This window comes from Miniopterus natalensis, chromosome 10, assembly GCF_054644295.1.
Source record: "Miniopterus natalensis isolate mMinNat1 chromosome 10, mMinNat1.hap1, whole genome shotgun sequence".
NCBI classification, from domain to species: domain Eukaryota; kingdom Metazoa; phylum Chordata; class Mammalia; order Chiroptera; family Miniopteridae; genus Miniopterus; species Miniopterus natalensis.
In genome coordinates, this window is record NC_142090.1 from 45,227,471 (window position 1) to 45,241,180 (window position 13,710).

At 42.0% G+C, this 13,710-nt stretch overlaps 1 protein-coding gene across 2 annotated transcripts in view; it reads right to left on the reverse strand.

The window, feature by feature from the left end:
* LHFPL3 (LHFPL tetraspan subfamily member 3) overlaps window positions 1-6,245 on the reverse strand; it is a 560,968-nt gene extending 554,723 nt beyond the window's left edge. For both annotated transcript variants that reach the window (XM_016219577.2, XM_087821105.1), the window contains exon 1: window positions 5,819-6,245. In XM_016219577.2, the coding sequence (XP_016075063.1) occupies window positions 5,819-6,245 (427 nt within the window). The remainder of the gene's footprint in view (window positions 1-5,818) is intronic.
* Between the last annotated feature and the right edge of the window lie 7,465 nt (window positions 6,246-13,710).

A 13,710-nucleotide genomic window follows, 5' to 3' on the forward strand; every position in this document is an offset into this window, starting at 1 on the left:
TTTTTCTTTATCTTTTTAAATTTTGCTCAGTTTGAAAGATTTCTAAGGTATGCACATAAAATGTAATATACTGGCCTGGCCGTCTGGATTCTCTTTACTGGGTAGAGCCTCATACCAAACATAAACACCAATCACTGATGCCACGTTCTGGTTAGGTATGTATGTATGTATGTATTTATGATTTATAGAAGTATATAAGCATCTTGTTAACATTTTTACAAGGAATAAAAGCTGTTAAATGTGCAGCCTTGCATTAAGGAAAAAAAAATCACCTAACAGTATATGTTATGAGTTATATGGATCCTGTCATTTTTCACACATATTCACTCAAAATCTGTTATAAAAATCATTTGTTCTGATATTCACATTAATATTTTCCAACTTCTCTTCGATTGTCACATTCCTGTCACATTACATAAAAGCAAAACAAACAAACAAAAACAAAAAAGCCCACTAGTTTCTAAATTCTCATTTCAAATCACTTCTTTATAAGCTTGGCTTAGTAAATAAAAAATTCTTAAAAGTAGAATATGTTGCTAGAAAATGAAAACTGCCCTCAGTAGGGTACACATTCTTGCTCTGCATCTGGGGAATGTTTAAAATGCTCTGGCAGATGAAAAAGCCCTCTATGGCCATTATGTAACTGAACTTAGGATGGATTAGCAGCTCTTTGAGGCAAGCTCTCCCTCATACTACTCAGCACCAGCCATTGGTAGGAACTGAATTTGGTCCTGAATGCTGAGTTTGCACTTGAGAAAGTCCCAATCTTCTTCCCTTTCCAGAGCACTCACATCATAGCTCTGCACACACAGGGGGCCACCCATCTGAGCAGGCTTGGCAGGCTCCCCGGCAGGTCAAAGAAGAGCACATCTGCACGATGCCCAGAAAGGAGAAATGAGGAAACCTGGAAGACACATCCTCCTCTGTCTGGATTGCTCCTGAAGGCACATGAGGAAAGCCAACATGGACCAGGATGCCTGCTCTTATGAAAAAAAAGCCTAATCTTTTGATTCTTACTCAAACTTCAATTTTGAATAATGTGATTTTTTTCCATGAGAAACTAAGTGATAAGGGAAAATTTGCTAAATTCTAAGATATAATTGATTCTATCACAATGTGATAACAAACATGCATCAAAAAAAGTCTCCATTTGAGAATAAGCTCATCATGAATTAGGCTATCAAGTCACAACCATTGCAGTCAATGGAAGAATTCCTCTAGAACGATTACTGCTGATGCCACAAACCAATGACAAGGATGAGCGCCATGGCTTTCAAAGTATATGGTATTCACCTCTCAACATGGCATGTGGGAAATTTTATATCACTCCTTTCTCCTTTCATTCTTTGTCCCATTAATTGTTCATTTTTTAAAAAGTCATTAACTCAACATACCTACTATGTGCCAGACATACATATTGTGTGCCAGGATACAACAATAATAACACAAGAACCTAACTCTCAAATAGTGTTTCCTTACTATGCACTGGGCACTATTCTCAGTATATACATTAGCTCATTTAATTCTTGTACCATTCTTTTGAGGTAAGGACAACTATATGCCCACTTTGCAGATAAGCAACTGAAGTACAGAGAGATTAATTCCCCAGGTCACAAATCAGTGACTATCAGAGTCAGGGTTCAAACTCACATCTTTTTTACTCCATTGTCCATGATCTTGACCTCTATGCTATATGAAGAAAGACAAACATGGCTTTATCAAACTTTCAATGTACTGGAGAAGACAGACATTAAACAAATAAATACACAAACACATCTTATCACAAATGCTGATAAGATATATAAAAAAGAGCAAGGTGCCATGAAATAAGATGGTATACCAATACAAAGGCTAGTCTTGCAGGCTAAGAAATGCAATGATTATTACCTCTGGTGATTCTCATCTCACCTAAATGACAACGTTATAAAATTTAAGATAACAAGCTGGCTAAGAGCAGCTGGGGAAAACTAAGGCTGGGAGGTCAGGGAAAATGTCTAGCAATTCAGCCCTCACCCCCTGCCATAGAGCCTTGCCATCTTGGTGGTTTTTCTTGTTGATACACTAAGAGTGACAAAATATAAGGGATCTGACAAATGTAACCCCTTCTCCTATCCTTACCCCCGTGAATAAGGAAATTCAACCTGGATCAGGTGTCCCTTCTTCACATGCGGAAGAGAGTAACTCCTTATCTGCTGCCTTCAACCAAGAAGTCCGTGGTGGATGTCTTAAAAAAACCTTAATTTCTGCTTTAATGCTTTAGCTTATTTGAAAAAAAAAAAAAAAAAAAGATTTCCTTGGCCTATAATGGCTAACACTTGGGCTTCTGGAAACAATTCAAGACATGACTTATAGTCAGTAAGACAAACATAACACCTTATGAGACTTGGAAACAGACTAAAATACTGTTTAAGGACCAAACCAAGAAAGCAGACAATCAAGTTTCCAGAGTGACAAAATTCCCTTTCCATCCTGAGTTTGGTTTTTTTAAAATTCTGGGCTTTTTTATTCTACCCGACCAATTAGAGATCTGCCTCTTTTAGTGTTAGAGAAATCATACAGACAGAAGAAAAGTCTCTCTTTTCTTCTCAAAAAGCTTTCTCTATAGATTTGAAAATTTCGCATCTCTGATTGTTGTTATTTATTTATGTATTATTTTTATGTCTTCAGTCTTTATATCAGGCATGGCCCATAAGTATAGGATTACATTCAACAGTAATGTGACTGTTAGCTCCTAATTCTGTAGTTTCACTCCACTGAGGTTATTAACGGTTTAGAGGGGAGAGCAAAAGGAAGAGGGAGAGTGTTCATAACAGCACTGTTAATCGTATAGAAAAACAACATCATTTTCAGGTCCAATAAACTAAGTACTTTTTCTAGTTTATTGTTCAGAATCATAAAAAGAATAATACTTGATGTTGTATTGCCACAAGGAAATCTCCTGCCTCATCACCTTAGTGTATCATTTCATATGGGATTTTATAGTCTACCTGACTTTAATTAATGATGTTACTATATTAAAATGCCTAGATAACTAAATACACAAGTTAATCATTTGACTTTCAATGAGGGTTAAACAGTCTCTAATAAACAAATGGTACATTAAGTCTCATTTTCATAGTTAGCACATTATACTTGAAAAGTCTCAATGTTAAAAAGGAATAGTCTACATGCTAGAAACTAAACTCTGAAAGTAACTTACAATACATTATGTTAAATTTCTTGTTAGTGTCATGAGACTTAAAAACAAAACTCCCCAAAACCATGTAAAATGTGAAGTTTTTCAGAAGTATCTTCTATATCCCATTCCTTAAAAAAAAATTGTGAATATAATTTACTTGATTCTTAATTGCCCCATTGTCATTATCCATTCTTTTTAATTAATATACTTCATTAATAAAGTTATGCTTTTCTGTGGTTTATTTAGAAATAAAATACCACATAAATTGCAAATAAAGGCTATTAAAATTATGCCTAGAACTTAAGGATCTGTACTGCTCCAAAAACGAAGTACATGTCCCTGTATCTTCTTTAGTACAAAGGCTATCATCACATTTTACACTGACATATAGGAAACAAGCTAATATATTTGTGTAAAATTTCTGAAAAAAGTCATATTTCACTACCCCAGAATAAATTATTTTTGTGTACTCTATTCCAGGAGGAAGAAAAATTATTGTAATAGTTACATTTTGTTAATTTCAAAGCTGGTAATTCTTTTCCAAAGATAGTTTTCTTTCCTTTTAAAAGGAAAAAATGCCGGCATGGCTAAGTGGTTGAGCATGGACCTATGATCCGGGAGATCTCTGCTTGATTCCCGGTTGGTTTAGGGCTCGATCCCCAGTGGGGGGCCTGCTGGAGGCAGCAGATCAATGACTCTCATCATCGATGTTTCTATCTCTCTCCCTCTCCCTTCCTCTCTCTGAAATCAATAAAGCTATATTTAAAAAAAGAAAAGAAAAAAGAAAAAACAAACCTTTGGTATAGAGTACAAAAACCTCATTAAAATAAAATATTTAGAAATATGTTGTTGAGAAATCACCTGCAAATTACTTTTAGACCTTTGAAAAACAATCTAATTTGAATCACCAGTCTAAATAGGTCATTTAACTAAGAAAAATTAAAATGAGCTGTGCAGGGTCACCTCTTTTTCCAAAACATCTGCATCTTGCATCCTGCATCCTCAATGTCCTATTGTCTTCAAAGTCAAATAAGAATTAAGTGTCAAAAACAACTATAATACATTAATTTATTCCAAATCTCAAAGTTGGTCCACACATGAAATAGCCATAAAAGTCTATATATTTATATATAAAATATAGTGTGTGTGTGTGTGTGTGTGTGTGTGTGTGTGTGGCAGTGGGGGGGTTGGTGCTTCAAGAAGTTGGAAGTGGAAGGACAGAAGGGAAAGCAAAGAATGCTTACATTTCAGGGGGATAATGGTATATGTATGGGGGCTCTACTGGTGCTCTTTTCTTGCCTTTCACATGGGACACACTCACAGTTCATGGCAAATGAAAATCAGCTCATACAAACTTAATACAAAGCAAGAACTTCCATGCTGGCTTAGTCTCCCACCAGCTTCTCTTACATCCAGCTCTCAGTACAAGATCATGAACCTTCTCTCTCCTGTCCAGCACCTTTAAAGACTTAATTATCCGAGGACACTCCTAAACTCAGGGGTCAAATCTCTACTCCCCAGAAAACCTTCCTGAGCATAAGAATAACTACAAAATCTTGAAGGTAACATTTTTGAAGTGTGAAAGCAATCAAGTAAAACAAAACACATGAGGAAAATTGGCTGCCCAAGACACCAGACCATCCATAAAATCAAAAGGACCCCGACAATGCTGGAAAAAGAGGGTGTCCAGTGCAGGAGAATGGAGTCTGCCTTTAGAAGGCAGGGCACCCAAGGTGGCTGGCAGAGAGGGAATCAGCTTCACGCCAGGTAGAGAAAGGAGCCGGTTTTATTTCACGAGACTCTCCAAAGCCACCAGGAAATGCGCCCCATCCTTTCTGGGTTAAAAGTAACTTTGATGCTCAGGAAAAAATACTTTCATATTCTCCAGCTAGCAACAATCTCTCACCAACAGGAAAAGGGTGGCCGGAGATGCTAATGAAACAGGTTTTCCTCTCTGCCCATCTTCCTAAAGCCGCGTCCCCAGAACGAGACCTTGATTCTCTCCGGTTAAAGACGGAATGGAAGCACCGCTGCCGTGACGAGGAAGTAAACGAAGACTTCACGCTGGGGAACGGCTAAGAACAGTTCCGAGCGACATTTTTCCCAAAAGGGTCAAACCCAAAACAATTAGGATTTATTCATTTCTAGATGCATGATAAAAATTTTATAACTGCCCGGACCAGAGAGAAACAATTGCACTCCAGCCACCCCACCCTCACATGGAGCCGCGACAGGCGCCGTCCGGGAGAGGGACAGAGCAGGCTGACTCCCCGCACCGCCACCTCTCCACAGCCGCCGCGCGCCGCGCCGTGTCCCCGCTCAGCCCCTCGGCGCGCGCTCCGGACGCGGCCCCTCCGCGCCTTTAGTTCTGAGGGGACTCAGCCCAGCAAACGCCCTGCCTCCGCCGGGTCCCCATGGGCGGCGCCCGGGCACTTGGGAGGTTCTCAAACGCCTCGGGACAGGGGGCTCGAGCCGGGTCCGGGGAGCCCCGGCGTCCGCCCCCGGGCTCGCGCCCACGCCCCCACGCCCGAGCGGTTAAGTTGCCCGGCACCCGCGGCGCGCGCAGCCCGGGCCCCTGGCACTCCCGCCGCTCCCGGCCGGCCCGCGCCCCCGCCTCCGCGGAGGTGAGCGCGCACTCACCGGAGGTGAGCTGCATCCAGGCACAGATCTTGTACACGGTGGCGGTGTTGCAGAAAAAGAAGAGGGTGAAGCATACGATGCAGGCGATGATGAGCATCATGGAGAGGCCGATGAAGAAGGAGGCGGCTTTGAAGGCGCCGGAGGGCAGCGTGGAGAAGTCCGTGAAGCTGCCCCTGCAGGTCAGCTCCCGGGAGAAGCCGTTGCCGATGCAGTAGTGGAAGAGCCCGAAATAGCCGGCTTGCGGGGTGTCCACGCCGTCGCCGATCCAGTAGGGCTGGATGAAGCACACCACGTTGACGATGGCAAAGCAAATGGTGAAGATGGCCCACAGCACGCCGATGGCCCGCGAGTTCCGCACATAGTTGGTGTGGTACAGCTTCGCAGCCTCCTGAGCCGGCAGCATCGCGGCGGCGGCGGCTCCGGGCATTCTCCCCCTCCGCCTCCGCCTCCTGGGCCTCCGCCTCCCGCCTCTCCGCGCTCAGGAGACACTCACCGAGCCGCGCGCCGCAACTCCCCGGCCTCTGCCTCAGCCCAGCAGCGCCAGTTTCAGAGTCCGCATCCTCGCTCCCGGAAGGAGGGCGGGGGAGCCGAGCCCCCCTCGGCCTCCTGGCACAGCCTCGCGGCCCCCCTCCCTCCTGGCCCGGGCTCCAGCCCTTCTCACCACCCTCCACCCCTCTTCCCGCCGCGGCTGCAGCTGCTGCAGCTGAAGGCGGCAAATCCCGCACCGGGCTCCCGCCCCCCACCGGCTCCGCGCCGCCCGCCCCTCCTCCTTTGCGCCCGCTGTGCGCCGCCCGGTGCCCCGGGGCGCGGAGACCCTCGGCGGCCCTGGGACGCCCCTCACGTGGCGGGCGGACTGGAGCTGGCGGAAGGGGATCCTCGGGGGGGACGGGAACACCCACAGGGGTCCTAGAGGCGATCCCGGGATCCCAGCTGGTGTCAGGAACCCCGCGCGCCAATCGAAATCTGGAACCTTTCAGCGCCGCACAGCAACGTGCTTCGACCTCCGCACCTTCGCGGAGGCGCGCGGGAGACCCGAGAGCAGACGTACTGCCCCCAAGGCGCTTCCCGGGACCACCACGAAACGGCCCCGGCTAACCCCGGGCTGCCTCGGACGGACGACGCGGAGAGGGGAGAAGTTGGGAAGGAGCTGGCAGACAGGAACGTTAAAGGCAGACCTCGAGGGTGGTCTCAGTTCTGCTCAGCTGAGCTGGTTCCCTCTTCGCGCTTCCCATCCTCTGCAGCCAGATGAGCTGTAGCCACTCGATGCCCTATACATTCTTTTCAGTCAAGTCAGTTTCCCCACAAATCCTGCCATTGACGAGCTTCTGGGGCATGGAAGTGACCGTATCACAGAAATAGTTTGTCTGAAAACATTCTTACACAAGTTGTCACTGTGCTGGGTGCTAAGTGTGCAGTGAGGAAGACAGGCGATTGCTTTCATTTTCCAGGTATATCTCCCTGCCCCACAACCCAAAGCTCCAGTAACCAGAAATGTTTTCAGAGTAATTGCCCCTGAATTATCCATACACAGTTCCTTACATTTGCATGTGGCATTGTTTTATACTTGTACTTTGTGCTGTTTCCTTAGCTTAATGTTTTCTCTTTACAGTCTTTCCTTTTAGCTGTTAATAATCCTTGCCTTTCAAATTCCATTTCTTTATTTCCATTAGTTAACTTGCTTGGTTCCTTCTGATTCTAATTTAAAAACAAACAAACAGCAACAACAAAGCACATAATCCCCACTCAAAACAATGGAACCATAAGGCTCTATAGCAGCAGCAGATTTGGGTAATAAAGTCAATTTGAACCATATGACCACTAAATTCTCTGAGCAGAAAGGAGAGAAGTCTGTTATAATTTGCCCCTAAATCTACACTTACTTGCACACTTTATTATAATGCAAAAACATGTATAAACTTCTTGGCAGTGTCTTGCCATGATGCCCAATCTGCCTACCTTCTTAATAGAGCAGTGAGAGACATGAGATACCCGTGAAATATGAAACTACCAGGAATAAGTAAGAAAGCTTAGAACGGCTCGCTTGGGGGGGGGGGGGCTCCAAAAGGTATTCAGGTACATAAATTGCTATTATATGGAAGAGGGGTCATACTCTAAGTGATGAAGACTATCCAGGCCCCTCTCCTGATAACCTGAAGATTTAAGATTGAAAGAGAAAGAGTAGGAAGAGGAATATGGAACACACAAGATAATGAAGCAGCTGAAACTTGGAAAGAATTTAGAAGGTGTTGGAATCTTACATTCAGCTTTTCCTACAGGTATGAAATGTAGGTGTTACAATTCAAGGTCCATTAGGCGGGACTTTGGAAATATAGAGGACAGAATTAAACAGTAGCATGACACATGTAAGTTTAGGCGACTAAGAATTTCTTGCAAGTATGATTGTAGAGACTCAGAAAGACTTTAAAAAATAAAGGCATTAGGGGGAGGTGGGGAGGATGACCTAAATATGAGATGGCCCAATATAACACCATCAAGTCTCTAAAAATATAATTCATGATGATGCATCTTTAGTGCATTGATGGCAATGGAAGGTCAGAACTTGTGTTAGGTTTCATTTGTCTTAACCCCCATGAAGTTGCTGTTAAATCAGAAAATCAGAAGAGTTTTAGCATGGAAGGAGAAAAAGGAAAGATGAGAGTAATCTGATTTATGGGGCCATCTGGTAGGTCATGTGTCCCAAGCACAGATGTAGCTCTACAGCATGAACTGACAGTAATTTCTAGTGACTCCCAAGCCTTCAAATCTCCAAACCTGCTTGTTGTATGAAGTGGTCTTTCTTTAAAAATCACTGCATAAAACAGATCTTACTGTTTCCATGGGGTGCTAGAGATGGGAGTTTGCTAAGAGGGGAAAGGCTGAGAATCAAAAGGCCTTTAATAGATTTTTGTTGATTTCAGAGAGAGGAAGGGAGAGGGAGAGAGAGAGAAACATCAATGATGAGAGTCATTGATTGTCTGCCTCCTGCACGCCCCCTGCTGGGGAATGAGCCTGCAACCCGGTCATGTGCCCTGACCTGGAATCGAAGGTCGATCTCCTGGACCATAGGTTGATGCTAAACCACTGAGCCATGCAGGCTGGGCTCAAAAGGCCTACGTTAGACCTCAGTGCTTAAATTGCCTTTATAGGACAAAGAAAAGACTGGTGAGTGACTCAGATTCAAATGCTGTGATTCAAAGAGCTTTTCTTTTTGAGTCATGCCCAAAGAGAGCCTTAATCTCATTCTAGGTTTGAAATTGCCTCTGGGTTCGTGCTTGGAATCACTAAGCAAAGGGGCAGACTCAAGGTGTTTCCTCTTTCCAAGAGCAACTAGGGACAGATCAGTATTGGTGTACTCCTGATGTAAAGTGACAGCATGGATTTCCCCTTGAGGTGAGGAATCAGGGATAAACTGAACCCTGCCAATGGCCCTTCTTCATACCTTATCCTGCCCTGCACCACAGCAGATTTCCAGAATGAAGCAGGGCTTCCCAAGACTTGGAATTAGGGATGAGTTAGAACACCTGTAAATGTTTCAGTTGTCATCAATGAAGGCAGATCGTTCTACATCTTCCCAAATCCCTCTGTTGCCCATCTCCAACCTTGACCTTGGCAACCAGAAACCCCAGAAGTAAAACTGTACCTACCCTTAATCTAGAGTTTTGTCTAGCACCAAGCAGACTTTAGGAGTTCAGACAGCTAAGCATTTGGACAACTAATTACAATCATCAAATATGATGTGACAAGGAAAGCTGTTTTGGGGAGGAGGAAATAATAAAACTACCCTGATTCATGCTAAGAAGTTACTATTGATAGAAACCTATTTTGAAACTATAACATGATTCATATGTGCTAAATAACTAGTGGAAGTTAGTGTCATTGACAGCATTGAATTAGAAACACTGAACACTCAAATCTCAAACTTCACTGTTAAAAATATTTTTCTCTTACTGCCACAAAGGGTCAGTAGTGAGACCCACTCTTTTCCCTAACTGTGCCTTAATGAATGTTAGGTCTATAAAAGAGAAAACAATGGAAAATTGGGCTGTGTAACACTACTAAAAAGATTCTGGATGAGTTAAAGGACTAATGTTTTGATCCCAAACTAATCCAGGAAGTGTGAAAGCCATGGAGGGCAAGAGGCTTGAGATCCATACCCAGAACCATCTCTGCCTAACTGTGAGAGCCAAACGCTCTGGGGGCTCCACTTTCTCCTCTCCAGAATTCTGGTGAGGGAGAGGGAGCATCAAGTGAATTCTAAGGTCTCTTTCTGTAGTAAAATTCTATTTTCTTCTACAAAGACTATTCCAGAGTGACTTTGCAAAAAATGACAAAACCAGTACTTGAAAAACAAAACAAAACAATGAAGCAAGACCTAACAAGAGATATCAGACTCTAATGATGCAGCCATTTTATTTAAATTGAAAATACCTTCTGCCCTGGCCAGTGTGCCAAATGATTAGGCATGGGCCTGTGGATTGAAGGGTCATGGGTTTGATTCTCTGTCAAGGCATGTACCTGGGTTGCAGGTTAGATCCCCTGCCCCTGGTTGGGGGACATGCGGGAAGCAACCAATCTCTCACATCGATCTCTCTCTCTCTCTCCCCTTCCACTCTCTCTAAAAATCAATGGAAAAAAATATCCTCAAGTGAGGATTAAGAAAGAAGAAAGAAGAAAAGAAAGAGAAGAAAGAAAGGAAAGAAAGAAAGAAAGAAAGAAAGAAAGAAAGAAAGAAAGAAAGAAAGAAAGAAAGGAAAGAAAGAAAGAAAGAAAGAAAGAAAGAAAGAAGAAAGGGAAGGAGAAGGGAAGGAAGAAGGAAGGAAGGAAGGAAGGAAGGAAGGAAGGAAGGAAGGAAGGAAGGAAGGAAGAAGGAAGGAAGGAAGGAAGGGAAAGAAAGAAGAAAGAAGAAGAAAGAAGAAAGAAAGAAAGAAAGAGAAAGAAAGAAAGAAAGAAAGAAAGAAAGAAAGAAAGTAAGAAAGAAAGAAAGAAAGAAAGAAGAAAGAAAGAAAGAAAGAAAGAAGAAGAAGAAAGAAGAAAGAAAGAAAGAAAGAAAGAAAGAAAAGAAAAGAAAGAAAGAAAGAAAGAGAAAGAAGAAAGAAGAAAGAAGAAGGAAGGAAGGGAAAGAAGGAAGGAAGGAAGGAAGGAAGGAAGGAAGGAAGGAAGGAAGGAAGGAAGGAAGGAAGGAAGGAAGGAAGGAAGGAAGGAAGAGGAAAGAAAGAAGAAGAAGAAAGACAAGAAGAAGAAAGAAAAGAAAGAAAGAAGAAAGAAAAGATAAGAAAGAAAGAAAGAAAGAAAGAAAGAAAGAAAGAAAGAAAGAAAGAAAGAAAGAAAGAAAGAAAGAAAGAAAGAAGAAAGAAAAGAAAGAAAGAGAAAGAAAAAGAAAGAAGAGAGAAAGAAGAGAGAAAGAAAATCCCTTCTAAAATCTAATTGTTATAATTTTTCAGGCAGGCAATGGGTACTTAGTGTTCTCGGGTGAGTTATTGCTATGACCTTGGGAAATGGAGAAAGAGATGAGTTCTAACATCTGTTACTTAATTGACTTCTGGGGCTATCACCAAGGTCAGTATCAGATCCTACTCCAGAACATAAAGATTCTAATAATGAAGCTGTTTTCACTTTCCAAGTGTTTCCTTCTGCCCCCCCTCCACCTTAGTTTTCTTTTAGGGCTTTTCAGAAACACCTCTTAGTTAATCAGTCACTAGGTTAGTGGCAATCAGATGGAGTGAGTGTTTCAAGGCCCCTGCAAATCAAGGTCAAATATGTCACAAGGTTCTGATTTCATTGCACCTTAGTCTAGACCACTTTGCAAAGAGATGCAAGCTCCACAAGTGAAAAGAAATGGGAAATAGGAATATAAGTCAGTTTCCTTCTTTCCTTTTTCCTTCTGTTTTCCTTTTTCCTCTGGATTCTGTGTAAAAGTCACCCCTTTTATAAATTCTTTTCACTTTTCCAGATCCCAGCTAAGAGCATAAGCTGTTTTCTCATAAGGCTGATCCCCTCCACAGCCTATACTAGAAAAAGCATCTCTCTGTCAATCTTGTAAATCCTTGATGATTTCAGAACAATTCTGTCTGAAGGCAGGTAGTGACCTCTATTGAATAAAGTACTATGGGAAAATGATCATCACTTCAGTATGATTTTTTAAGTCTGTAATGGAGCGATATTACATTAAAGTTTTAATTTAATGTGTAAGTTCTGTTTTCTTTCAATCTAGTACTAGATAATCTTTCTGATCTTTAAAAAAATATTTCTATCTAATGTTCATCTGAACGTGCTTCATGAAGTTTCCCACTCAAGGTGCACCTTGATTGAAAATCAAAGCCTTCATTCAGAACATCTACCCTCATACCTTCAATTTGGGGCTCATATTTTAAACCACTGTCTGGATTGTCAGCTAAAGACATCTTTATCCACAAAGCTTGTCTTTCCTACAATTACTTGAGTCTCCCAAACTTCAGGTTCAGCTTTTCTGAGAATCTCTCTAAACCACAGAGCATGTATTTTTAAGTCTTATAACCTCAAACACCCCTCTAAATGTGAAGAAAACCCATCCAGATGCCTTCCTTTACTGCCATAGTGACACAAAAATATTAATCTTGATAGTTCAGTGCTTTTGTTGAAGAGGCACATTTTTATGCCTATATTAATCAGCATTTGCTGCAGAAGCAACACAAATTATCAGTGCCTTATAACCACAAGCATATGCTTCTAACCCACACCACATGATGGTGCTGGTTGGCTAAGGTCCTACTCCAGGCAACGACCTGACTGCAGGCCTGCTGGTATTCTCATTCTGAGGTCAAAGTTGAAGGAGCAGGCTCTAGCAGGGACATGCTGTTGACATAGGACAGGAGCATAAGAGGCTGAGGCAAATTATAAAACTTTATCTAAAACTTCTGCTCAAATATAGCACACAGCGTGTCATCTCATATTCCATGGGCCAAAGCATATCTTATGAAGAGGCCAAAAGTCAATGTGCTGGGGATACAAATCCATTTACAGGAAAGAAAGGAGTGAAGACTCAAGAGCTTCAGTCAAGTCCATTACAGTGCATGCCTCCTCTGGCAAAACTGTAACACCAACTTACTTTTCTAATGTTTCCTGGAAAGAACATTTGACTTTTGCTTTAAGACAATCTCATTTTGAATAAATGCTTCATCCTACTCACTCTTTTATTGAAAACTCTGCCTCTACTTGTGGTTGTTTTTTGTTTTTGTTTTTCATGGAAAAATTAACAAACTGAAAAAGTGTCCCATGAGAAGCTAAATTCATAATGAATTTCTTTACTCTACACTATTCAGGCATGATATATGATTCTGCTTAGCAAGGTGTGTTTAATCAGAAATGGCATTTAGTAGTTTCAAAGTGGAGAAAATTTATGTTACCTTGTGAATTTTCACAAGCCTACAGTATTTTCAAAACTTGGTATACATCCATTTAAAAAACAAAAATACCCTTGTGTAACCACAGTAATGACTTATAAAATTATTATTGTGATGTTACCTAAATGTACAGAGTAAATATTAAAAGCATAAAACTTAATTTTATTGACTTTCAGTCATGGCAGCATGAAGAAATCAGTGCATCTTCTCCCCAAAAATAAATATAAAACTGAATGAAAGTGTCAAAACATCCATTTTAAGGCCCTGAAGTTTGATCAAAAGCAAACAACAAATTGAGAGGTATTTATTCATGGATAACTTCTGGAACTTGGATTTAAAAAGTGAGAATCTATGCTTTTCTTGTCTGGAGTATATCCCTTCCTACTTACCTCCAGCTCAGTCAGCATATTGTTTTAGCGGGACAGGGCCAGCAATGAACATCATCAGCTTCTTCCAGAAGGGGGAGGCTTCATTCCGAGTGGAAGACAAAAAGCCATGCCAAACAACACTATT